The 27,379-nt window shown below is 42.1% G+C and overlaps 1 protein-coding gene across 6 annotated transcripts in view; it reads right to left on the bottom strand.

Annotated features, from left to right (window-relative positions):
* NEK10 (NIMA related kinase 10) overlaps nucleotides 1-27,379 on the bottom strand; it is a 215,938-nt gene that overhangs the window by 157,728 nt on the left and 30,831 nt on the right. For all 6 annotated transcript variants that reach the window (XM_074195662.1, XM_074195667.1, XM_074195665.1 and 3 more), the window contains exons 4-10: nucleotides 23,938-24,068; nucleotides 21,097-21,195; nucleotides 11,466-11,550; nucleotides 5,987-6,028; nucleotides 4,335-4,413; nucleotides 2,245-2,312; nucleotides 797-876 (exon numbers count right to left, since the gene is read on the bottom strand). In XM_074195662.1, the coding sequence (XP_074051763.1) occupies nucleotides 797-876; nucleotides 2,245-2,312; nucleotides 4,335-4,413; nucleotides 5,987-6,028; nucleotides 11,466-11,550; nucleotides 21,097-21,195; nucleotides 23,938-24,068 (584 nt within the window). The remainder of the gene's footprint in view (nucleotides 1-796; nucleotides 877-2,244; nucleotides 2,313-4,334; nucleotides 4,414-5,986; nucleotides 6,029-11,465; nucleotides 11,551-21,096; nucleotides 21,196-23,937; nucleotides 24,069-27,379) is intronic.

The following is a 27,379-nucleotide window of genomic DNA, read 5'->3' as shown; positions in this document are numbered from 1 at the left end:
AATAAACTCCATGACTGAGCCTTTACTTCTTTCTCTGCCTTAGATAAAGAGGCTCAACCTTCATTAGGTTACACAGGGATTTAGAAGTTACAAAATGTAATGATTTGGAAGATGGGAAGGAGCTTCCCATGCACTTTTCTATTATTTTATTATTTTATTACAACTTTTGTTTTTATATAATTTTATATTTTGTTTTATGTTTATGTTTATCTTTATGTTAAAATATATGTCCCTTCCCATTCCCTTTTCAAAAGAACCATCCCTTTAAACAAATATTTTTTAAAAGACAGAGAAAAAAAATCAGCAAAACCATCCAAGATACCAAAAACATGTAATGCAACATTCTACACACATGGATCCCCCAACTTCTATGAAGTAACAGAGACATTATTCCCACCTATTAACATTAGAAGAAAGAAAAAATAAGTTCAAGAAAAAAACAAAATGACTAAGGAAAAAAATCAGGGGGTCAAAAATGATCAAGATGAAAGGTATCAAAAACAAAAGAGGGAAAGCAGTTTTTTAAAGAAAAGAGTTATGGCAATTTCAAAAATACAAGTAAAGAGGGAAAGAAGGAAACCCTATAGCAACATCAAAAGGGACTATTGACCTGGAATTTTTTTTAAAAGAAACAGAGCATAATGTGATTGCACCGTGGGGGTTTTCTGCAAAATTAGACTGAGTAATGGAACCAGGGGAATGTCCACTTTAAAGGAAAAGAAAAAGCAGCTTGTGTCACAACAAAGACTGAATGAGTATCAACAGAAGAGTTAAAAGTACATTAAAAGAAACTTACCTTTCTGCTAAACTAGTAAGTGCAAGAAGGGCCCCCAACAGAACATTTGTGTCTCTGGCTCCTAATAAATTTACCAATGTCTGAAAAAAATTAGATTTTTTAAATTAAAGGCCAGAAATTATGTTTCCTGGTTGGTATGAGTTTTTTCTTTGCTTGTTTATTTTGTTAGAACATAAAGAACTATTTCACAGACAATTCATCCACACATTAAAAATGCCCACCTTCCTGAAGAGGGGCGCACTTCTCCTCACTGCCTGAGAGAAAGACGTGCCAGGTTATGACCGGCAGAGAGGACAGACAGAGACCACACAGAACTGCCAGAGTGGTTGCCCCATGTTCTAGAGGCCCAGCCCCATTTCACACTTCAGAAGAACCAAGCTGGACAATTCCCCCTCTGTTTTGGTCACTAATCAGTTCTCTTTGGCCAGCAATCCCCTAGGGCCTGGCAGGCTTCCCTGACCCTGCTACTTTCCTCTGAAGTCTATCAAAGACTCCATTAGGCTGCTCTCTGGACTCCTTCCTCACCTGACAGCCTCCAAAGAAATAGGGTATGAGATCCCAGCACCAGGTGGGAAGCAAAGAAATAGAGTGTGGGAAGATCCTGAGACAGGTCTGGATGGCTGGAATGAGGAGGTGGAGGAAGTGGTGAGGATCTTTAGACGACAAACAGAGGAGGAGTCTGTGATCCATACTGAAGGGCTGGAACAGAGCCAACAGAGTAGGAAATAACACAGACAGATCTGCCTTCTTAGCAATAAGATTTTGGCAGTTGTTGGAAGGTTGACTGGAGAGGAGAAAGATGTGAGGAAGGAAACCAAGGAGGTGGCCTGGTAAGAGGGGATGGATCCTGATGAGTGAGAGAAGGGGAGGAACTCAAGAGAGATGGACAAGATTAGGCCAAGGACCAGCTACATGGTGGGGAAATGGAGATCCTGGAGGGTATAGAATAGAAAGGAAAGAAGGAAAGAAGGAAGGAAGGAAGGAAGGAAGGAAGGAAGGAGGAGGAGGAGGAGGAGGAGGAGGAGGAAGAAGAAGAGAAAGAGGAGGAAGAAGAAATAGCAGCAGCTTTGGGATAGAAGAACAAGAAGAAAGCTTTGGAACAGGGGCCCATGTGGAGGAAATACACTGAGCAATTCTCAGACTTCCTGAGCCTGAGTCATCTTTGAACATCTGATCTGAACATCCAGAATGCAAAGTGGGGCTGGGACCAGGGCAGGGAGGAATAGATCTAAGAGTCACGCGGCTCTCACAGCAAAGGTCATCAGAGGACCTCAGGCTTCCAAGAGGAGAGTGGAAAGGAGAACATCCCCTGAATGGGAAGTAGAAGCAGCCTGTGCAAAGCAGACCACTAGAGACCACCGATGCTTTTCTGCAAGGGAGTGAGGAAACATGGCCAGCTACCATGTTTCAAATGACAAGTAGAATCATTTGTTTCATAAGGCTCTTACCTTGTGAGCTCCACTTGCCATGACCCATTCTCTCTGATCCTTGACTGCAGAAAGCTTCTGAAAGATATCTAGGAGACAAAGACAATCATGAAGTGAGTTTCTTGCCCCATCCCCCCCCACCCCCGTGCTGATCAGTTCCTGGAAAACACCACAATGGGGACACACCACAATGGGGAAATGTTATAAACCATGATGAATCTTTCTGAGCAGCTTAAATTCAAATTATAAAAAGCTTAAAAGAAATGAGAAGAGATGAAGCAGATCCTCACAAACTGTCAGAGCAGGAGGGACCATTAGAAATAGTGAAGTCTGGGGCAGCTAGGTGACGCAGTGGATAGAGCACCAACCCTGGAGTCCGGAGTACCTGAGTTCAAATCCGGCCTCAGACACTTAATAATTACCTAGCTGTGTGGCCTTGGGCAAGCCACTTAACCCCATTGCTTTGCAAAAAAAAGAAAGAAAGAAGTGAAGTCTAGATGAAGGAATGGAGATGGCCAAGGTCATTCAAGTGGTCCACTAGATCCAGGAGGGGAGAGAAGAGGAGCAGAGCTGGGTTCTATCAGAATAGAACCATTCCTCTCCTCTCCCTTGGTCTTTCCCCTTTTCTGTCCTGAAGACCTTGGCCTCTTCCTTCTCTTTCCCTACCCATTCTTTAAAAAGGGGGTGAGGTGGGGGGGCATTTATAGACACTAGAGATCTCTCCTGGGCCTGACCAGACACCATTTTCTAATTAGCTCAATGCTATGCAGCCGAACAATCTAGACAGGCAGGAAAGTCCATCCAGAGTTTCATGGGATTGGATAACGGCCAATCAGTAAATGGAAGATTTGTTGCTTCTCCTTGTGGCAAAGAGTCATGTAACAAAGGGTGGAAACCCTCCAGGACTGAGAGATAGTTCAATGGCAAACACACACACATCACCTTGATGGCAGTAATTTTTTTTAATTTCATAGAAAAGATGTGTACCACCTCTGAAATGATAGTGCAAATCAATGGAAAAATAGCATTTTACCAAAACTGAAGGAATTCATCCAGTTCATTTAATGGAAGTTATATGTATTTAATAGATAAATACTTTATTCAATAAATCTTACCAAAAATGTTTGCCAAAACTAGTCATGATCTGAAAGCTGTTCCCCTCTATATTTAACGTATATTGAGATTGAGGGGAGACAGGAGAGAAGATATCCTAAACCTGTGATTTTACTGTGGCAGAGAAACTCCTGGAGCAGGTACTTGCCACCCCACCGCGCACCAGTACAGATGGGAAACAAATGTATACCTTACCAACTTGAAGGACTGTTGGCAGAAGGCAATGAGATTAAGTGGCTTGTCTACGTCCCCACTTATCTATGTGATAGGGCAGGACTTGAACCCAGATCTTCTTGACTACAAAGTCAACTGGTACCATCAGCTTCAATGAATTGCATGAGTTTCATGCCATAAGTTTTAAACATCTTTAATACTCAAATTAACTTTAATACTTTAATACTCAAATTAACCTCTTTCTCCCCCACCACAGATTCCCACCACCTATTCACTACAAGGAACAGAAAGTCCAGTCCGATTTATTGAGCACTGACTTCCTGCAAAGTACTAGATACTGTGGACTCAAAAACTCAAAAGTTACAAGAAAACCAGTCCTTGCCCTCAAGGAGCTTACATTCTTCAGAGGGGAAAGCCTGGAACTCGATAAGTAAAAACAGGGTCTTTTTGAAGAGAAGGAGGAGAAAGAGGGGAGGAGATAAAGAGAGACACGCATAGACAGGGAGGGAAGGAGAGTGTCTGGAGAGAGAGAGAGAGAGAGAGAGAGAGAGAGAGAGAGAGACAGAGAGACAGAGAGAGACTGACAGACACAGAGGGAGGGAGAGGAGAGAAACAGACAGAGAGAGAGAAGGGAGAGAGTGACAGACACAGGAACAGAGAAAGAGGGAAGGAGGGAGGAAGAGGGAGGGGAGAAGGGAAGGAGAGACACAGATGGAGTCATACACACACACACACACACACACAAAGAGCCGGGGAGCAGGTACACCGGTGGCCCCCCACCAGCAGGGACACCAGTCAGCTCTCCGCCCCTACCCAACACTTACACGTCATATTGACTAACTTGTCCACATTATGCTGTTCTTCTCCATAGCCCAGATAACCATCAGCTACGATTTCCATGTACTGAAAAGAAGACCAAACACAAAAGTGAAGTAACAAGGGGAACGGAAGCTTTCCCACATGAACTCTGGGTGGCAGCCCAGGGTCACAAAACCGTTGCCAGGGCTCCACTGAGGGTTTCTCCTGACTTCCCCGCCCTCTGTTAAGGTCCCAGTTCCCCTCACCAGAGCCAGACCTAGAAAAGCCTTGAGTAGATTTCTACAATTTTACAGATGAGAAACTGAGCCAACAGAGGTGAATTCTCCCTTGTCTACATTCACCAACAGTTAGAGCTGGGATTTGAATCCAGGACCCCCAATTCCAAAGGAAAGAGCTTTATCACCAAACATCATCTATCTCTTTCCACACAACAAAATGTACTCAAATTCAAAGTACATATGGAGCTTCAAAATTCTTATCTCACACCATTCAGTAGGTGTCAGGACAAGCACAGAGAGGTGCAGCTACTATCAGAACCAGGGATCAATAAGGGTACAGGAGAGCATGTGCATGTACAGCATGTGAAATGGATGTGATAACAACTTACAACTTACAATATGGACCCATTTGGAGTCAGGAAGGAGGGATTTCAATCCTACTTCAAGATACTTAAGATGAACTTGGTGACTTGGGCAAGTTCACCTCTGTGGATCTCAGTTTCCTCATCTGTAAAATGGGGCATACAATAGTCTCCTTCCCAAGGCCATTGTGAGGAACAAATGAGATAAAGCACTTTGACCGACTATATTGTTTCAAAATGATCAAAATCATTTCAAACATAAACTAAATTCTAAGAAAAATTTCCAAACATAGGAAACTGCAATTTTGATATTTTGTTTAATTGAAAATTTGGGTAACGGAGAAGGTATGGTCAATAAAATATATTTACTACTGATACTCTGCTGAACATAATTTATTCTGTCCTGTATGCCACAGATGGAAGAAGGCCATTAGTTTCCTCTGGGCCACCAGTAATACCAGAACAACATGCTTTGTACAGATAATTTTGGAGACTGAGCTCTACCAGGATTAATGGAGATTCCTAGAATTGGGAATTGTATTTATTATTTGGTTTTTAATAAAGATAAGACACAGTGCCTACACCAAAAGTGATTTGTCCTCTTATGACCCTCATTAAGCATACATGTTATAAACTAAAAAGTGTATTATTCTATATTTCATTGTTGATTTTTCATATTATGAACATGTTCATCATTTTTGCTTAAAGAGCTAATGCCACCTTTAGGAACTCAGGATTTTTTTAAAATTTTTTTCAGATCCTATTTGTATTGAGGAAATAAATAGAATGATCAGGTTGCCTCATAGTTTTCTCTTGACTAAACTAAATTATGACTTGACCTTTTTCACCCTCTCTAATTTCAACAGGCAGGATCTTTTCAATTTAATTCCCCCACCCTGGGTGTTGGCCTCTAGGAGAAGAGGCCTGGTGGCTTTGGTTTTCTGAAAGCCTATGAGTCACACCTGCTGGCCCAGGGGTAGAACAAATCCACCCTGCTCTCCAGTACCTACAGGCCACCTGCCCCAAGGTGAATGCCAAGCTACAAAGCTACTACAAAAACAAGTAAAGGTCCCTTACCTGGGCCAGGTTTTCAATCCCACCCAAGTTATGGAGTATTTCCTAATAAAAGTAAAAAATAACATTAACTTTCATGAGAACAAAAACCATTGTTAAAGAGCACCCAGGGAAAGGGGAGTCATAATTTGCCCACTTCATTGTGTTGGGTTTTGTATATTATAATGTGAACATGAAAAACCCAAATGTGTTTTACCCCAGGTAACCCAGAAACCCAGGCAAGAGATATCGTTAAGAGATGACATTTTATGATGAGGAGAGACTATATCTTCCTCCCCAAAGTAGAGCTTACAATACCATTCTGCTTCCTCAGTTTGATCAGGTAACAACATTAATTTAAAACAAATGCCTTTAAAAAATCTAAGAAGAAAGGATATCAAAAAAAGAGTCTTCTACTATTTCATTCAATCTGTCAAATAACATATATACCTCAATGCTAAGGATTTTTTTTGCCCTTTTAAAATTGACCAAAATATTGTGGCATTTAAGAATGTATGAAACAGGGCAGCTAGGTGTCACAGTGGATAGAACACCAGCCCTGAACTCAGTAGGACCTGAGTTCAAATCTGAAACACTGCTTCATGCTTATAGGTAAGCTGCTTAATTATAGAATTCATATCATTCTTCTAATTTTAATTCTTTAAAATGCAATCATAAAAGGTTCTTGGCAAGGAATGGAGTGTACATTAGAATGATCAGTTAAAAACAATAACAACCTCTCTTCCTAATGCCTTATAAATGTACCAAAGAAGATTTTAAACTGAACAAGGAGACAGAGATCTCTGCTAACATAGATCTAGTATCCCAGAGAGGAGGCCCCAAGAGGAGGACCAAGAGAGGACCAGAAATGAACCAGAGACAGAATTCAAGAAGAGAGTCATCAATGGAACTAGGATGTCAGATATCTATTTGCAAATTACAGGTTGTAGATAGTCATCCTATTGCAAAAAGACAAATTTAGTATCAAAATGAGATTTTGCAAAATGACACTCAAGACTGAAATTTTATTTAGGAAGATTAGGAGAGAGAGACAGGGGGAGAGGAGAAAGAGGGAAAGGGGAAGAAAGAGAGAGGGAGGGAGGGAGGGAGAGAGAGAAGAGAAAAGAAGAGAAGAGAAGAGAAGAGAAGAGAAGAGAAGAGAAGAGAAGAGAAGAGAAGAGAAGAGAAGAGAAGAGAAGAGAAGAGAAGAGAAGAGAAGAGAAGAGAAGAGAGAGAACTGGTTGATAAAGCATTTGGATTCTTGGGTCAAGGGACCCATGGATGATAAAGGAAAGCCAAGCATAATCTGACACAAAACTTTGCAGAAAGAACAGAATAGGAAGCTTGAAGGGAGGAAGACCTGACCTCGGAACCTCCTTTTGAAAGCTGAGTGACCGGGGGCAAGATCTGGAGCCATGGGTTTCCTCGCTGTAAAGGCTAAGGACATGTAGTCCCTGCCTCACAGGCTTTCTGTGTGGCTTTATGTAGTCCTAAATAAACATCAATTGTCATTCTTTGGGAAAAGAAGATGTCAAAGATCCAGAGAAGGGACGGTAACCTCTAGGAACATTTTTGTACCAAAAGTCAGCTGAAACAGATATAAACCTTTAAAGAAAAAAGCTCTGAAAACACAGGAAGAAATTATTCCAATAAATAGGGGGAAAGGGGTTACTTGGATGCAAAAGGAAAGCAAGAAATATCAGATTCTAAACAAGAGGACATGGACGTAAAGGATGCTCACGGAAGAGGTCCATGGCCCTGTACAAATTGTATTAGGAAAAGTTAAAGCCCAGGACAAGTCCAGGCTGGGTTTTATCTTGTTTGTTTGTCTGTTTTGTTCTGCTAAATAAACATGGGAGCCAAGAGAAGGGTCACGGAAGGGTTCAGGCTAAAGGTCAAGATGGAGAGGGATGATGAAATCATTAAAAAGGCTGTTTTCGGATCCAGTGATGATGTGAAAAAATGGAATAAAATTTAGTAGGGAGTGGAAACCCAAGATAAGCAAGAAATTGATTTAGCAATCTTGAGCCATCCTCAAAGGCCTCAAGTCACCAGGCCAAATGAGTAACATCCCAGGGGACTGGAGGAACTGGCAGCTGCTGCTGCTGAGCCGCGATCAATACAGGAAAGCGGGCACAGTGCCACAGGACCAGCAAAAGAGCTGAATGCAAAAAAAAAGTGAGGAGAGAGTGGGTCCTATAAGCTAGAACTTGACTTCCACTTCTGGAAAAGTTCTAGACCATGTTGTCAAAGGAAATGATTGCAAGTTGCCCTCTGAGTCAGTCTGACAACCTCATGGGACCACAGGCAACCAGTAAGTGGCATACTTCTATTCTGTGCCAGACACATTCATATTCATACATTCCAAAGTCAAGTAAAAGTGGTCTTTTGGCTTGTCTGTCATCTTGGATTACTGGCATCTTCCCATTTAAGCTCCACCTGCATCACCAGAACCTGGTACCCAATAGATGCTTAAGAAATGCTCATCACTTGACTTGTTGGTTTCTATTATGATGCTTGTCCTTCATTTTCAAAGACCACAACATCAGGGAGGTAAAGTCATGACAAGCATGTGAATCCTATTTGAGTGAGGGGGCTATGCTCAGCCTCATTTTCTCCTCCAGAGCCACCTGGGTCCAGGGGCCGGCTAGGGATCAGGATGACTGGAGATGGTTGATTTATAATAATAATCCTATATACAATGGTCTTTGAACCACAGTCATAGTTTTATCTCTAATAAAATAAAATAAACAACTTCAAAATTCTGTGATTCTATGATTAAATTCACAAAGAAAAAAAACTGTGTCCTATGCTTGTTCTAATATTTTAGCCTTAGAATGATAATCAAGTCTTCTTGATCAACCAGATCACTTCAGAGTTTCTTGGAGTTCAAGCTCCCTCAGACCCTGCAGCCTCCGCCAGCACGGCCAAACCGTCATACAAACATAATTGGCTCTGCTAAGTCTGAGGACTCTAAGGGGCCAAGTATGAGCCACCAAGGGAGAGCTTGGGAGACCAGCACTCCTCAGGTCTCTGAACCGGGTCTAACCCTGATGACCATGGCAAACAGAGCCACCTAAGGGAACTGTGGCTGTTTCAAAAATACACGTGTACAATAATTAAAAGCTGATTGAAAGGAGATTAAAAGGGAATCATGCCTGACGCTGGCATGAAAGAGGATAGGAGATGCCAGATGAAGGGAATTGAGAGTGGAGAGGAAAATAACCTAATAAGCTAAGAGTCCAAGAATAAAATTCATCATGACCAGAAACTGGTGTCTCAACAGTTGAGGAACTGAAGTAGGCTGAGAGTCTAAGGGGGGAAGAAAGCCTCATCCAAAAGAGTCCAGGCCAAGAAAGTAGGGAAGCCATGTGACAAGCCTCGCCATCAAGGGGTGTAGAGAGTGAGACTTGGGGACACACCTGAACCAGAGGCTAGGCAGGGTCAAGCCCACCTCTGCTAACATCTAAGCTCTAGCCCCCTGAGGCAAAGAAAACTAGGAGGTCCTCTTTTCTAGTCCAACCAACATGGGTAGGTCTTTGTTTCAGGGCACAACAACTTTTGTAGTCATTTTATCAGCACAGAATTATGCTATTTAAGAAGGACAATCTGCTAAGATCAAGCAAGCAATAAAGAAAAGCAGCCTGGGCTGGGGAAGTGAGCCAAAGGAGTCTGGCGCCACAGTGTCATCAGCCTGCAAACAGAGAACACCTCTCCAGGGAGCACCTGTCTGGCTCCCTGGGGGTGTCTAAGACCTACAGCTTAGGTAGACCAGAGAAAGCTCTCTAGTTCACCCATTTAGCCCGAATTACCAGTCACAAAAGCCACCACAGTCCATGAGGAATGAAAATTGTGATTACCCAGAGGGCGAGGAATAACACATGACTGAGGATTTATGAGAAGGCCATCAAAGACATCTGGGACTGGAAAGGCAAACAGCTAAGAAGAGGGGGACGACGTATGGGGGCAGCCAGAAACTTAACACTCGACTCTTGTTGTTCAGACGGGACCCCATTTGGAGGTTTCTTGGCAAAGTTGCTGAAGTGGTTTGCCCTTGTCTTCTCAGTTCATTTTACAGATAAGGAAGCTGAGGCAAACAGAGTTAGTGACTTGCCCAGGGTCACATTGCTGGTAAGAGTCTGAGAATAGATTTGAACCCAGGATGAGTCTTCATCCTAGTGGCCCCACCACCCTCAGCACATTGGGTGGCTCTATAGGGGAAATTAATGGGTTGATACTATCAAGAGCTGAACAGGATGAGAAGGGGTGGTTGGGTTCTGTTCTGATAGAAGTAAGAAGCATCATCATCAAGCAGAATAGAGATGAACTAAGGTAACAAAATATAGACAAGTGAAGGATCGGCTTTGGTCCCAAAGTCTAACTACTTATAAAGGGGGGATCCCCTCAAAATCTTTCATGGTGGTAGTGGCAAAAGGTTCCCCCACAAACAACATGAGAAAACATACATATGAGTTGTCTTTGGCATGAAAACTGATAGTCCGTAACTTTTCATTGAAGTGGAAAGAATAAGACCTGCTAGGTCCTACCATTAAGTCACATCTAGTTTCTTGTACAATTTGATCAGTATCAATTTAATTAAACAAACATTTATTATGTACCCACTGAATACAAGGCCCTGTGGACACAAAGATGATACAGACCTTGACTGACCACGAACTTATACTTTAAACAAGTAAGATGAGCATGGTGTTAGGTTTCAAAGTGCAAATCATTCTACAGCACAACTATAAGGAGTGTGATCTGAATTAGGAGTGTGATCTGAATAGAAGAGTCCCCCCAAGAAAAGGGAGCAGGGAGGAGGGGCCGAACCATGAATCGAATTGGGGTGGCAGTGAAGGGAGAGATGTTAGGGCTGGGCTATTTTAGAAGTTGCCTTGATAAGACTCAGCAGCTGGCTGGATGGGGTGGATGAGGAAGAGAGTGGTGTCAAGGAGGATCCCAAACTTCTGGAGAGCTGGGAGGGGAGACCCAGAAATAGAAATAGATAGCTTAGGAGAAAAAGGAGGTTTGATGGGACAAGAGCTAGAAAAGTTGAGATGTAGTTGGAGGCTGTAAAGAGAAAGAGATAAATTTCGTAAGGCCCCAGCCCCTTGGCTGCCTCCAAAGTCACATTCATATCCAGAGTTGCCACGACCTACTAGAATATCATGGGTCAACCCATGGACCTCACCTCAGAAGGGGCTTGGATGGCCACTCAAAAATGATCTTCTATGGGTTAAGAGTTAATAGCTAGAAACACAAACCCTAATTAAGACAGACTAGAAATGCATTTGTCTCAAGAAAAGGCAAAAATGATAAACCCCTATAAATACTTTTTTCTGTCAAATTCAAATGTTGCAGAATCTCTTTGATTAGCATGGGAGGGTTCAAGATTTGAAAGGCACCTGGTTCTAAGGGAGAAAAATTACTCTAGAAAACCACTGTTCATTATCATCTTCATTTTAACAAAAGAAAAACAATTGGATATTTTCATCAAACCAACCTGATAACAGGGATCCCTCATGAGTAATCTCAGGCAGATTAACACTCTCAGAAAATGAATAGATGGGGATCGATTAACCCACTCCCTGAAAGAAAACAAAGTGGGAGATGTCAACCAAAGGAATCCCTAAAATGAAGTATATGAAACACAGATTAGACAACAAAGGAACAGTAATAAAAATAAATATTTGCCTGGTTCATACCAAGGTGACTCAACAAATTCTATGGTTCTAAATCTATAGCCCTGTCATCTTTTTATTGGAATGCATCTCCACATAACATACACATAAGGCTAAGAGAACCTAGGAGGAGGGAAGTTGCTTGAATCTTTGTTTTGAATTAACAGCACCAAATGCATCATTTAATAATTAAAACTTATTGAATTAACTGAATCCATATCAGAAACCTAGGAAGTCAAATACTCACCCATCGATCAGTAGGAAAGGAATAAAAAAGCTACAATGTCTATACTGAGTGGAGGAAATTTTGCCCTCTGGACAACCTAAATGCCACTGATATCACTGATCACATCAATAACCATCCCCTCCCAGTCTGGAGACAGACCAACCAGGCAGGAGGTCTTGCCCAAGGTGCCCACAAGCTTGCAAAGCTCTCGTCCTCCCCCTCACAAGACCCATGAGATAGATACTAGATGTGTCATCATCTCCATTTTATAGACAAGAAACCTGAGGCTCACAGAATTGAATGATCTGTCCAAGGTGACAGTTCAACCAGGGGCAAATCCAATCTCTTTTCTCCTGTCTCCACACGGGGCCCAGAGAAGTGCAGCAGTTGCCCCAGGTCACACAAGGAAGCTCTCTGGTGGGTCAAGGAGTACTCCTGCCTCCTGATACCGGTGCAGATTCTAGCCAATCACTCAGTTTCTGAAGGGGATGCTGCCCATTTTAAAGAGCTTTTGATATTCTGCAGCATCAATAATGGCAACTAACATTTCCAAGGCCGTTTTGGTTTGCAAAGCATGTTACAGTGTTTCATTTGGTCATCAAAGGTAGGTGGGCTAGGATCACAGAAGGGACTCTAAGGCCATCTAGACCAACTGTCTCTCTTTATAGATGAGGAAACAAAGGCCCAGGACAGGCCAACCAACTAGCTTGTGGCTGAATTTGAACACAGGGCCCAGACAACTGGACAGCCAGGTAGTATAGTCGACAGTGCCATGTCTAGAGTCAGAAAGACTCGTCATTGTGAATTCAAATCTGGGCCCAAACATTTACTAGTTGGGTGACCCTGGACAAGTCACTTAACCCTGTTGACCTCAGTTTTCTCATTTGTAAAATGAGCTGAAGAAGGAAATGGTAAATTACCCCAGAAAACCCCAAATGGGGTCCCAAAGAGTAGGATACACCTGGAATGGCTGAACAACAATAAAACTCTGATATCAGAGCCCTGGTTTCCTCTTTTCCCCAATTATATTAGCCTCATTTTAAAGGTAAGGAAACTGGAGATCACAGGGTCACATGGTTTGTCCATGACCCATATTAAGTGTTGAAGACTGAAATTTGAATCCTGGTCTTTCTAACCACAGGTCTAGTATTCCATCCATCACAACATGTTGTCCTCTTAAAGATGGGCTGTACATTGTTATTCATTTATTATCATGTCCATATATGCCATCAGCATCACCCACCTGTACCACTAGAGCTCAACCTTTGGGGACCCCAAAGGCAAGCTGGTGGTCATATAGAGGGGGCCGAGTCTGTTGCCTGGAAGGATGGTAATTCTTTGATCTTTGTACACACTCATTCTATTCCATTGGAAAAATACTGCAAATATGAATCCATTTTTAAATGCCTGAGTCATCTCTGGCCCAACCTTTGAGCTGGTCTGTGTTTATGATGAGCGTTATTACAGAGGCAAATCTTTTCATCTTTATAAACAAAGACAAATCTTTCTTCCAGGAGGCCAATTTAGCTTCGACATACAGCAAGGACGCTGCACACCCAAGAGATGGAGGCCTCATCAAGTGGCAACAGCTGCCTGATGAAATGACGCTTCATTGTTGAGATTATTTTTCATTATTGGAGAAAGTTGTGGAATATTTTAAGAGGTGATTCACCCAGGAACCACGTGAACATTTGGTACTTTTCCCTTTCAATATATGGAATCTTTGTGATGAAAAACACATTAGCACATAAATTCCACAACCCTTTAGATATTTTGAACTTTACAATAAAAATAAAAGTGATGAATTTTTTGTTTGTTTCCAAAAACAATACAAAACAAATTCATGTTATTAAAAGGAGATGGATAAATGAATAGCATTCCAGGAAAAGAGTCTTTGTGATTAAAGCTCTGTTGCAACCAAACAGCTTTTCTTTTCTGTTTTTTGTTTTGTTTTGTTTTAAACCTTGGGAATGGAGCCCGTGGCGACCGCTGGGCTGGTGAAATTACAGGCTCTGCCACTCTTAGTGGAAACACAATTGTTGCCGCCAGGACCATCTACACTGATCTCTCCAGGACCGACCTCTCCTGGCAGGAGCCTGGGGCCCTTTCCTTGACCTCCAGGCTTTACCTCCCCACAAGGAAGTGGCCTTTAAGATGGTACTCTGGCAATTAAGGAGCTGCGTATCCTGTAAAATGATATGTGTGTCTCACAGCCAGGGATCTGTGGAGTTCACCAGGTTGCAACCCAGCACACAGAAAAAAAAAAATGCAGGCAACCATAGCACAGAAAGGGACTTGAAGGTTGGGGCCAGGGGCTCCTAATGTGAGACACACAACCCTCCCAAACCCCCCCACCAGGGTCCATGGATAGGTCAGTTCATCTAGGCCAGGTCTCCTAATATGAGATACACAACCCTCCCCAACCCTCCAACCAGGGTCCATGGATAGGCCAGACCATCTAGGCCAGGGGTTTCTAATCTGGGTGTCCTATGGATACAGCTGAGCTTGGAACTTGCAAAAAATTCTTTTCTACTTTATCCTACAAAACTTTATGTATTCGAAATCATGATTCTGGTAGACTTTGATAGACTGCCAAAGAGAGTTCATGAGGCCAGAGGCCTCTTCCACCCCTTTGTTTTACAGATGCCATCACTGAGCCCAGGGGAGACAGGCCACGCCTGAAGGGTTGTCCGGGCCAGCCCCTTCCTTACTCATTTGAGGAGAGGGGAGTTAAAAGCGCTGTTTCATCTTCTATCTCCAGTTCACTCCTTTCCCTCACATACTCAGCAGAGAAAGTGAATATTTAGCTATTGTTTCGTCTACAAGAAGACAGCAGATAATTTCATCACTTGGACCAGGGATAGAGAGCTGGGGAATCCAAGGAGCTGCGATCTGCATCAGTGGAGAGAGTGGACACACCAAGGACATCCCTGGTAGCAGAAGTATTTAAGTATTTAAAGATGGTAGTATTGAAATGCTGAGGCCAGTTCCTGGGAGTGATAATACTTTTCTCAGAGGCAACTGAGAAACTGGCCTTCCTCAAGGACAATAATCCTCCAGAGACCAGGCTCAAAATAGCAGCAATGAATTCATAAGAGGGCAAACATCCTCCTTGTGACTGAGCATACGGTTTTCACAGGACTATTAATAACATTAATCAACCTTCTTATCTTTGTTTGTAACCACGGGATCTGGTTTAAGATGAAATGTTACACTCCACCAACACACAAGGTATAAGAAAAGAACTAAGTTTCACTGAATAATCAACTTTTGAAAAGGTCTGTTCTTGCTTATAACAGCAGAAAGAAAGAAGTTGAACAATTGTTTTCCTGAGTAATAATGTCATTCAGTAAATTATGAACTCTTGATTTGTAGGTATGGTTGGTCTTTCCAACAATGCACGCTCAACTCCACCCTTAAGAAGCATCTTGTAAAGGTGTTATGACAATAAAAAAAGAAAACCAAATGATGCGCACTGTCTCAAAGACCAGTCCTGTCTCTTCTCAACTCGGTAGAACCCTCAGGTCAGTGGAGGAAGAAGCCATCACCTCCTGGGCAGGACAGGCCGCAACAGTACTGTAATTTGAGAAGAGAAAGGAAGGGACTAATAGAAAGCCTCAAGGGACAGGCACTGCATCTCTCCATGGTCAGGAAATCAGTTTGTGAAAATAATTCAATTCAATATGACCACACAGTGGACTACAAAGATAAAAGAAAAATCATCTCTGTGCTCAGATGGGAAACAGCTTGCACACAGACAAGCAAATATAAGGGGAGGGGGTTGAGAGAAGGGTGGGACCTGGGATCTCAGACAGTCTGACATAGTGTTAAGCCTGGGGATCCAAAGAAAGGCAAAGGACAACCCCTGCCCTCAAGTAGCTCACACTCTAGGAAGAAACAGCAGGATAAATCCCGGTTAAATTGGAGATAACTAATGGAGGGAAGGCAACTCCCTCTTACCAAAGCAGGATGGCATCTGTTCTGCAAATTAGAATCTTAGAGAACTTGACCTACAACTCTAATTAGTGATACCCAAGGTCACACAGGACTTGACCCCCCAATTTGCCTGGCTTTGAGGCCAAAACTGCCATGCCAAGTTATGTACAAGCAAATGCAAAATATATGGGTAAACATTTTAAAAGGGAGGAACACAAACCAATGGAATCTAAGGAGGAAGTTTCATATAGGTAGGAAGTGGTCTTGAACCCATATAGAAGGGCATATGGAACTCCAAGAGCTAGGGATAGCATTCTGGACTTGGGGTCCAGCTTGTACAAAGACAAGGAGTTGGGAGATGTTTCCTACATGATTTGCAGGGAACAAGAATAAGACCCCTGGACCTTCTCAAGTAGGACAGTGGAGGAATCAGAAGTCAAAACTGTCCATGTTAAAACAGCAACCCTGCAGGTCCCTTGAAACTTTTGGAAAGGAAGAAAGGAGGGAAGGAATTGGTTCCACAAAGCTCACTTGCTAACCATGACCCACCACCCTGGAGCAATGGCAGTAACAAGTTTGTGAAGCCGTCTGCCCCACTGTCCACTTCTGCCCCATCACAGCCCACTCCTCGTTCCCCATCCTTAGACCATAAGCTCATCCCTGAAATCCTCCCAGGGCCTGACATATGGTAATGCTCTTAATTAATAAGTCTTTAATTGAACTTATCTTGGTGGCAGGGGTCCTGTGTTTTCATTGATACTATCTAAGCAGTCTAGCCTAGAGTAGGACAGGATGAGAAGACATACAAGAAGATCAGAGCTACCTTATTTATAAAACAATAGCCTATTCCTCCCAACCCTGATCTAAATTCCTTGGTTTGATAGAAACTGTGTCAGAACAATCCAGAAAAGCTGTCGAGAAATTAGGACAAATGTATTGCAGGGATGCCCATCATTGGGAAATGGCTGAGCAAATGGTGGCATGAAAGGACATGAAGGACAGGATTTCAGAAGAGCCTGGAAAGAATTTCATGAGCTGATGCTGAGTGAAGTAAGCAGAACCAGAACACTGAACACACTATCAACAACACTATGATGGCTTTGATCATTTCAGCAGCACAATAAGCAAATTCTCAAAGAAATAAGCAATTCTCAAAGAAAATTCTCAAAGGAAAATACCATCCATAATCAGAGAAGGAACTGTGGAATTTAAATGCAGACCAAAGCTTACTACCTTCAATTTTTAAAATGCTATCTTTACATGTGTTTTTTCTCTAATTTTTTCCCATTTTGATTTGATTCTTCTTTTACAACATAATTAATATGTATTTATGGTTTAACATGGCTAAACATGTGTAAGTTATATAGTAGATTACCTTCTGTCAGGGGGTAGAGGGAAAGAGAAAAATATGAAACTCAAAACCTTGTATAAGTATGATTGTTAAAACTATCTTGGCATGCAGTTGGAAAAATAAATTAAAATTTTTTTAAAAAATTAGGACAAATGGATCTGAGTTGAAGTCAAAGATATCAAAGCTGTATCAAGTTAAAAACCTATAAAACAAACCATTTATCTCTTTAAAAATGAATGATAACAGATACCCATGGGTGTCTTTATGTATTCCACCATCAGACATGGGAACAAATGTGAAGTCAGCAAGACTGCTACTGAAACTCAGAAGCCCAAATCTTCATTTGCCCACATAACAAAAGGCAACATGGAGCCATAGAAAGATAATTAAATTTAGATTCTGAAGAAGTGGGTTCACATCTCAGCCTGTGACCTGGACAAGTCACTTTTCTTCCTGGTTCTCAACTTCCACATCTGGAAAATGGAGGAATAATTGCTAAACAACCCTTAAATATCTTCTGGCCCCCTTCAACGTGTTCCAAATAGGGAGGCTTGTCTCTCCCAGGTGCAAAGCAAGGTTAACAAAAGTACAACCACAACTTGCTAACTCTGGCAGCCAGTTCACAATGAACCCTAGGAGGGGAGAGTTCCCCTTCTCTTTTCCACCAACTGGTCATCAGCACTTGCTTCTGTCTTCTGCTGACGCAATGAAAAAGAAAATTGTCCTTTAAACAAAGGAAGGACATACTTCCATCAGAGGCAAGAGAGAGGAAGCACCTTCAAAAGCATAGCCCCAGAATCATCAAGAGCACAATTCAAATCCTACTGCCACCTCCAATTCTGGACACTAGGGCTGGATGACCTTGGACAAGTCATGCATCCTCTTGACAAACATAATTACAGAACAGTAAATGACAGAAAGGGGTCCCAACCACATGGAGAAATCTTTCATGGAGTTCCCTACACCAGTGACATCATCAGTCTTGAGTAAAAACTATACCACCCCTTTGATGATCTCTCCATATTGTGGAGATTCATTTACTTTTCTGGATGATAGCAAAGAACTCTATTTGATCTAAATAATCCATCAGTCACTTAAAATTGAAAATGACTCTGGGGAAAAATCACTTGACAACAGAAAAATTTAGAATCTTCCCTGAAGGGAGGACTTCAATCTTTCCCAAATGAACTAATCTAATTAAACTCAAATTGATGAAGAACTTGAGGTGTAGAAAAAAAAATATTTTGGATACAGTCAATGTCAGAACCTGTTTTATTTGACTATAAACACTAATTATAAGGGTTTTGCTTTTCTTTCTCCAATGGGAAAAGCATAAGTGAGAGAGAGAGAAAATTTATTTTTGTTCAATGGAAAACAAATAAAATTAAATAAAGCCTAAGAAAAATAAGTTATAGTTTGCTTAGGAGTGGTACCAAATGTGGTTCAATTCATATTTAAAAAGAAAAATAAATGTTTCCCCTAAATTTACAGATAGAAACAGTCTATTCAACATTCCTTTGACATTTGAAGGTTTTCTGGACACCCAATTTCAGGAAACAAGAAGACTTCAGTTAAGACTTAGAGTACCATTAATTACATTGATCTACCCCATATTTTCTCATCGAGAAAAGTGTTTAGCATACCTTAGGACTATTCACAATATTCACCAATCTTTCTTCAGTCTTTGATTTCACAGAGAGGAACCACCAATCAACCAAACAATACACTCCTGCTAGGGACTAGGTGTCCTTAATGTATCTTAAGGGTCTGGGTTACCTTGCTGCCAGAACTAAGGAAACTGTCATCCTCTTCTTTAATGGTGTCAAAAGATGGGAGACTAGTTTTAGAAGGAGGACCTAGGTCGATGAGACTAAAACAACAGATAATCTCTAACAATTTTATGAATAATGGTAAATAAACCCATCCATAGGTCAGTTCATTTGTCTAGGCAAGGGTGACTTCCCAGCTGACTTCTCAGTGGGGCCCAGGAGGAGAGAGAGCCAACTGCCCTACATCGGACTTCCGAGCATTAGTCTTTCCATCTAGGCTGCTGTGGGGATCCTTGGCACAGAACCCAAGGTTCAGGGCCAAACCTTGTTCAGATGCTTGGGAGAATTCCTGAGAAGCCCTGTCCCAGCAAGCCTGCCAACCATCCAGAGCCCCCCAAAAACTGGGCCTGAAGCTCTGCACAATCTCAGCAAAGACAGCCTAAACCAGGGCTATTTCTACACAAACATGGAAGGCCAAGAGCCATCCACTAAGGGAGAAGTGGTCAGAGGAGAGGAACTGACGGCTTTCAACAGAAGAAATGTACACCTCAAATAGCAGGGTGTCCCTAACAATAAGAGAAAGACAAGTTCAAACACTCTGAAGCTTCACCAGAGCTCTCCAAAGTAGCAAGGAGGGTAACAGAGACACGGGGCAACAGAGACATGGGGTAACATCAATCCCGTGAGGAAACAAACCCACTAAAGGCACTGGGGGTGAAAATGTGAATTGAAACATTCTGGGAAAGCAAAGCCCAATGTGGGAAAAAACTGGGCATGACCTTTGATGTAGCAATCCCAGTGCTGGATACATACCCCAACTAAATCAGAAACAGAAGGCCCCATGCGTATCACCAAAAATGGAAAATAACAGGGGTGCCCTTGAGTTGTTGAAGGGCCTGGCAATACAATCTGATTGCCCTCAAGAAACAAGGACCTTGAGAAATCATAAACACCTGGAAAGCTTTCAATGTACTCTGGTGGAACACGGCCAATGGACCCAGATCAATAGACCAAGGGACTCCAGTGATGGATGGAAATGAAAATACCCCCAAGAGGCAGGCAGCAGAAGGATCCCAGACTCATGCTGAGGTCCAAACTTGGTCCCAGAGAACGTGTGATGGAAAATACCTTCCTCTTCTAAGGAGACAGAGGTGGGGGACTCTGGTTTAAATGGTTTTAGGTTTTGCTTTTGATTTACAGTCACAAGGAATGGTTAAATGGAATGGAAGAGTAAAAAGGAAATGATGCAAAAAAAAGTGTCAAAAAATCATTAAAAATAAATGGCCAGGGCGGCTAGGTGGCGTACTGGATAAAGCACCGGCCTTGGAGTCAGGACTACCTGGGTTCAAATCAGGTCTCAGACACTTCCTAATTACCTAGCTGTGTGGCCTTGGGCAAGCCACTTAACCCCATTTGCCTTGCAAAAAAAAAACTAAAAAATAAATGGCCAGCTCTGAGTTTCATGGTATCTCTGCATTAGTGGGAGAGAATTGTTTAAAGAATTCTATCTTATGCTGCAATCTCACATCAATCAAAGGCTCAGTAAAGATATTTGGAGTCTCTTGGATATGTTCATTTCTTTTTCTTCTAAACATTTTTTTTTAATACTTTCAGTTTTGTCTTTTTTTACAATACATTTACAGATCACTCCCATTTTTTTCACGAGATGGCTCTTAAAGTAAAATAATTAGGTAAAACTAGTAACACAGTGACCTCAATTGAAAATGTTACCCTTTTTTGCTTAAACTGCTAAATTCAGTGACCAAAAATAAACAAAGGTAAGCGCTTTGCTCTCCTTTTAATGACTATTCTATTTTATCTTATCCCTTGGGCAGCTAGATGGCACAGTGGACAGAGTGCTAGGTTTAGAGTCTGAGTTCAAATCCTGCCTCAGTCACTTACTAGCTGTCTGACCTTGGACAAGTCATGTCACCTTGTTTGCCTCAGTTTTCTCATCTGTAAGAAGAAGGGAATGGCAAATCTGCGGTATCTCTGTCAAAAAAAAAAACAGCAAATGGGGTACCCAAGGAGCAAACATGTCTGGAAACAAGTGAACAACACTACCAACTTATCACTATTTGTTCTAAATTAACCAAGAGGAAGAACAGGGTACACATCCCAAGGCCAGCTCTGTGCCCACTCCTCCATCTTCTTTTCTCAATCAGCCTTACCTGCATATAAGTCTGTTCTTCACCAATGCTGTAAAGATTTCTTGAAACAATTTATGCTGTGGATGTTGGCTAAAATTTCTTTCATTCTTATAGTTTACACTAAAGAAAACAAAAAAACATCTTCAATATTAATTTGCATGTCTTTTTTGAAGGGAAAGAAATATATTATAAGGCAAAATTCAAAAGAAATCTTAATGTACACAATTAACAATGTACATAAACATCTATTAACAGGACAAGCCATTCCATTCTCCATCATCCCCTTTACTGAATTTAATTAAATGAGCTGCCTCATTCCTAAAACAGAATTTGGCTTCTCAGAATGGGGGAAGGGAAGGGATGGAAGAAGGGATCATAAGGGGTGTCACTGCTGCAGGAGCCAGAATCACCCCAGTGTTCTCTCCCTAGATTTACCTAGATGCTCCCAAGATACCTGGCTTGGCAGCTGCAGCTCAGGCCAGCACAGAGTTCATGCTCCCACATTTAGCAAACAGGGTCCCATCAGCCACAGATCATGCCTCTTGAAAGGTCTGACAAGTTGACCCAGGGGCAGAACTGTAAGGGACTACTTTAATCTGTCACAGTGGAAATTACAGGAAGAAGACATATTTCAAAGTTCTATGAAAATGTGAAAAAAGAAGAAATTAAGTTGGGGAGAGGGGTGGTGAAAAGAGTGGAAGGGCTTCAGGGAAAGATCTATGTTGGCCTCAAAAGAAGGAAGACATTTTGGTCCTCAGGGATGATGCATCCACTCTGTGGTCAGAGGAAATGACCCAGGGGCAGTTAAGGGGTGCCATCTATAGAGTGCTAGACCTGGAATCAGGAAGATCTGAGTTCAAATCCAGTCTCCAGGCAGTTACTAGCTGTGTGACCCTAGGCAAGTCACTTAACCTCTCTGCCTCAGTTTCCTCAATGGCAAAATGAAGGTAATAATAACACCCCCCAGGGTTCTTGTGAGGATCCCAGTAGTCCACTTAGTAAATGTAGATTCCCCTCTCCTCAAAAGAGGACCCTGAGAGTACAGTATCTAGAGCAGGAAGGGGCTCAAGAAGATACAAGAATCCAACCCCCCCCATTTTCCTAATTTTGCTACAAAGAAAAGAATATAGAGGGGTGTCAGACCCTGGAATTAAGCTCTGGGTGCGGCCTCAAACATCAGCTAGGCTGCATCCTCACTTTACATAGTTACAGAAGGGGTAACTGAGGTCTAGAGAAGGAAAGAAAGGTCCAGGCCCATTGAGATGGGGCTCAAACACCAAGCTTCTTGCCTAAACCCAAGATTTCCACAGAGCATCACAAAACACTCCTAACAGCTTGAGTTTAGTTGGTATCTCATCTTCAGGAAGAAATGGGAGGTGATCAGGAGGAACATGACTTGGAAGCTTCCAAGAGGTAAGGGTCAGTTGACAAAAGCTGCCCATGAGTCCACGGGTTCTCCATACCCAAAGGTCTTCAAATAGAGCCCCTTCCTATTGGGGAAGCTGGTGAGGGGACATCTGCCCAGATCTGGGTTGGCTTGAGTAAGCCCCCTTCCAACTAGGAGACTCTCTAATTCCATGAAATATAGGAAGGGAATTGTGGGAAAAACATATTGAAGAAACAGATTTGAGATCCACAGTCACTGGTATCCACTGAGGTCATAGCAGAAACTGTGGAAATGGGAAGATACTCATGTTCAAGCAGGGGAGGAAGGTGAGGAGTTAGAATAATTACCATTATAATATCTTTGGTATCACAAGGGAGTGTCAAGGCATGGGAGTGGTTAACTAACAGCTATCAAATGAGGACAAGATATTATGGAGGTTCAGGACAGGATGAAGACCACAAGATTAGGCAACAAGGATATCCATGCTTTAAAGCTACATAGCAAAAACCTCCTTGAAGCCAAGGATGACATCTCTGTCTAAGTTTTGTATTGATATCAGTGGCCAGCACAGTGCCCACAAAGATATCAATAAACATTTGTGAAATGAAGCCCCAGATAATGCATGTCTCCATGGAGCCCACTCCCTAAAAGTTGGAGTCAAGGATGGACCACAGAGAATCCTCCTTCACCTAACTTTGCCAATGGACCATGAACCACCTCGAGACTAAGATGTAAAACAAGCAGACTGTTCAAAGGATGGGTTCCAGTTTCTTTGTGGGTAGGTTCCCTAATTTCAGAAATGGGTCTAAAGGAACAGCTCCAGACCCTCCAGGATCTTTTAGGGTTCTTGTACTTAGCATGCATAATGTGCTGGGAAATGATCAAATTCTCTCAGTTTCCAGTGGACATTCAAGTCCATTCTAGTTCATTCAATATTTACATGGCTCTTAGAATGCCTCAGTGCTTTAGAAAAGGAAAGAGAACCCATTCTTAGAGGAGTCACAGCCTGGGGCATTAAGTAGACTCCAGGAGGTCTGAGAAGGATGGGGAGATAAACACGAAGACAAGAGAATCACATTCTCAGCCTAGGATGAAGAGAGATCTGTTCTATAGCTACCAACGGAATTTTCTATTGTTGTGACAACCAATGTATTTATTAACCACATCTACCCAGATTAACTGCTCCTTTCATTTCTTCTTTGTTATGGACGGCAAGAAGATTGTTCAAAATAAAGGTCAGATTTAAATTGGAACCAACCAGATCAAAACTGGGAAATGCTCCTTCTTTGAAGAAGGCCCAAAGGTGTGTATGTGTCACAGAAACATTCCATTCTGGTTCAGTCACTGGTCTTTGTTTCCAGGCGGGAGTCACTGCTTGAAGTTACTGGAGGGGCCAGACAAGGCCAGCTCCAACCTCTGCTCTGGATGAGCCAAAGGCATCTATGGGGGAGGTGGACAGACAGAGCATTCCCTACCTAAAGTTTTCCAGTTCAACAGCCTCAGTTGACTCTTGCCAATGACTGCGACTTCTGGGTCCACCAGCCTTGATGGCGTGTTCGGATTTCATCATACTATTTTGGGCACTGTCAAAATTAATGGCTGGGAGCTGCAGAAAAAGACAAAATAATGAAAAAGGACAAAAACTCGTATTTATAAATGTATGGAAGACTTTCCAATTACAAAGGTCTCTATAGCAACACAAACAACATAACAAAATAAAATAAGAGAAGACATAAGCTTTCTGAAGAGAGGGTGCTTGAAGTCTAGCTCCCCAAAGAAACTCAGAGGAATAATAGCTAGTCATCATTTCTATAGTACTTCAAGAGGGTACAAAGCACTTGACCTCTGTTATGCTCATACCTCATTTGATGCTCATAGCAACCCTCGGAGGTAGGTGGTCTTGTTATTCTCATTTTACAGATGAGGAAACTGAAGCTGGAAGGGTGTAAATAAATGACTTATCCAGGGTCAGTATATGTCTAGGTAGCATTTGAACTCAGGTCCTCGACTCCAGTCTAACTACTCTATCATCTACTCTAACAGTCTAACTACTCTATCATCTGGATACCCAATCTGCAGGAAGAAAGCTGACACCAAACAGTTATCACTAGAGAACTTGAATCCACTCTCAGCAGCCCCAGACCCCCAGTACTTGGAGGGCAAGGCCAGCCAACCGCACAGGCTTATGTTTTCAGGGTCCAGCTAAGAGGGCCTTGGGGCTGAGTCCCGCCCTCAACCCTAAGAGATAGAAAACATGATTCTGGCTTCACCACTTGAAAAGGAATCAGGAGAAGGGAGTCAGAGGCAAGGAGTTGGCAGTCCAGAACTGGCCAAAGGGGAAGGGAATTCTGTGACTAAAGGAAAGGAGATGAGCAACCTTAGCAGAGAAGAATCATCTCCACACTGTTTACTTAGGACAAGGAGGAGCTTGATCCCCGAAACAATCCAAGGCTAGGGAGGAGGAGGAGCTGCAGGGGAAACAACAGGTCAAAGTTTAACATGACAATGAAAGGGAGGAAGAAGTGGGCCCAAGACATGGCGGAGCATCAGAGGCAAAGATGAGAGGGGAGAGTCAAAAAAAATTCTAAAATTCACAAAGAAAACAACATAAAAAATAATAAAAATTCAAATTCAAGAAGGTCATCACATATTGAATAAAGTGTATCCCTGAAGGCAAATAAACACAAAACCTCTAGTGAGAAAGATAATTTATATGAATCCCCTAGAGATCATGAGGCAACAAGAAAGTTCAGAATGTTTCAAATTAGATAACAATAAACTTTTAAAAGGGAATATTAGGTTGGAAATCAAGTCAAAAGGCTAAACTTTCCACGCAGAATTAAAAATGACAACAGAGCAGACATCTTAGAATACATGATGAAAAATATCTCCAAAGTAGTCATACCTAGAAAAAGATAGATGTGGAGTTCAAAACTGGAGACAAGGACAAAACATTGCATAAAAGGAACAAATTACTTTAAAAAATGACTACATTCTATTTGAGTCAAGGTGATAAACCTAAAAGACAACGGTGTAGCTATAAATTAAGGGTCATGGGCTTCCCAGGAAAATTAATGATACCACAGTATCAATTATTGTAAGAAAGTGTAAAGAATGTTTCAATGTAGGTGATAAAATATTGTTTGATCGACCCCACAAAGCCCTAGAGAAAAACCCTATCCTTTCAACTCTAAGTCACATAGTAATTAAATTTCAGGATTTCAATGGAAACAACAAATTTTGTAAGCAAGCTTTTATTTTAAAGGAAGGTCAATTCAATTTTTCTAAACACCAAAAATCAGGGAAATCTGTCTGACAAAACTGATTCTGATTATTAATGCAAAAAGAAAGTCATTTAATGGGGGGGGGGGGTCAGGGGAAGTGAATAGAACATTTGACAAACAAAAAGTTTCCAACAAAGAAAATCATGTCTGAAATGGTTAAGTAACCTCCCCACAGGCACACAACAAGTGTCTGAAACATGACTTGAACTCAAGATTTCCTGGCTCTGCCCACTAGGCCAAGATGCCTCCTTTAAAAAAATAGAAACCTATGTGGAAGAGAGAATGGAGGGGCAGCTAGGTAAGGCACTAGATAGAACACCGGCCCTGGAGTCAGGAGGACCTGAGTTCAAATCTGATCTCAGATACTTAATAATTGCCTAGCTGTGTGATCTTGGGCAAGTCACTTAGCTCCATTGCCTTAAATAAAAAACTTTAAAAAATGTTTTTAAATAGAGAAGGAGGGGCAGAGCCAAGATAGTAGCATGAAGCCATTTCCCAGAAACTCCTTCCCCCCAAAACTCAAAAAAAAACCCCAACAAATTATGACTCTAGCCAAAATTTAGAGGGGCAGACTCAAACAAAGGCTAAGTGATACATTTCCCCAGTCCAAGATAACTTAGAAGTTCTGTGGGAGAAGTGTGTTTCACTGGGACTCGGGGCTGGAAAAAAGCTGCGGCCGCTCAAGCCTAGCCCAGCCCAGGGATCACCACAAACAGCCTGAAGACGCAGTGAAAGAGCTCTGCTACACCAGAATGAGTGTGGAGTGAGGAGTGCTGGCCGCAGAACCTGCAATGAGATTAGGGGAAACCAGCCTGCACCTCCAGAGCACAGCCCACAGACAATCAGGGGGTCAGGGGAGATGGCAGAAAGCTCTCTGCTCTCCCTGGGGCAGGACTCTGATTTTGCCCACACTCAGATCCAGGTTTGTAAAAATGGAGTTAATGGCTAAAAGGGAAATGCACTGGGACTAAGACAAAGGGGAGGTGGAATAGGCTAAGATATTTCGTATAAAAGATAACTTTAAAATTGTTTTTATTCATTTATTTTTTACAATTAGCTTTTGCAATGATATAGGAGGGGGGGAAGGCAAGGGGGAATGAGGGAACCTTCACTCTTATCAGAAATGGCTCAGAGAGGAAACAGCATACACACTCAATAGGGTATAGACATCTAGAGTAAAAAGAGAAGGGGGAAGGGAGAAGGGAGGGAATGTGGGTGATAGAGAGGGTAGACCATAGGAGAGAATAGTCAGATATAACATTTTCTTTTTTACTTCTTGCAAGGGGCTGGGATTGGGTGGCCTGTCTGGGACCACAGGGCTGGGTGGTTGCTGGGTCTCAAGGGTGGTATGTGGGCTCGGGGCCCCTTGGCCCCAGAGCCAGTGATCAGTATGCTGCACTATTCAGTCATTCTACAGCACATTTTAGAAGAGGGGACAGAGAAAATACAATATATGGTTGTGGGGACAAATGAATGGAGGGAATTACAATCAGCAACAGGGCAAAAATATGGAAGCAACTTTTACGATTCATAAAGAATATGATCTACCTGAGATAGAGCTGATGGTATTAGAACACAGATGGAAACACATTTTTCTCCTTTCCTTTACTTTATTTATCATGAGAGTCTAAAT

This window comes from Macrotis lagotis, chromosome 7, assembly GCF_037893015.1.
Source record: "Macrotis lagotis isolate mMagLag1 chromosome 7, bilby.v1.9.chrom.fasta, whole genome shotgun sequence".
NCBI classification, from domain to species: Eukaryota; Metazoa; Chordata; class Mammalia; order Peramelemorphia; family Peramelidae; genus Macrotis; species Macrotis lagotis.
This window is presented reverse-complemented; position numbering and strand designations above follow the sequence as displayed.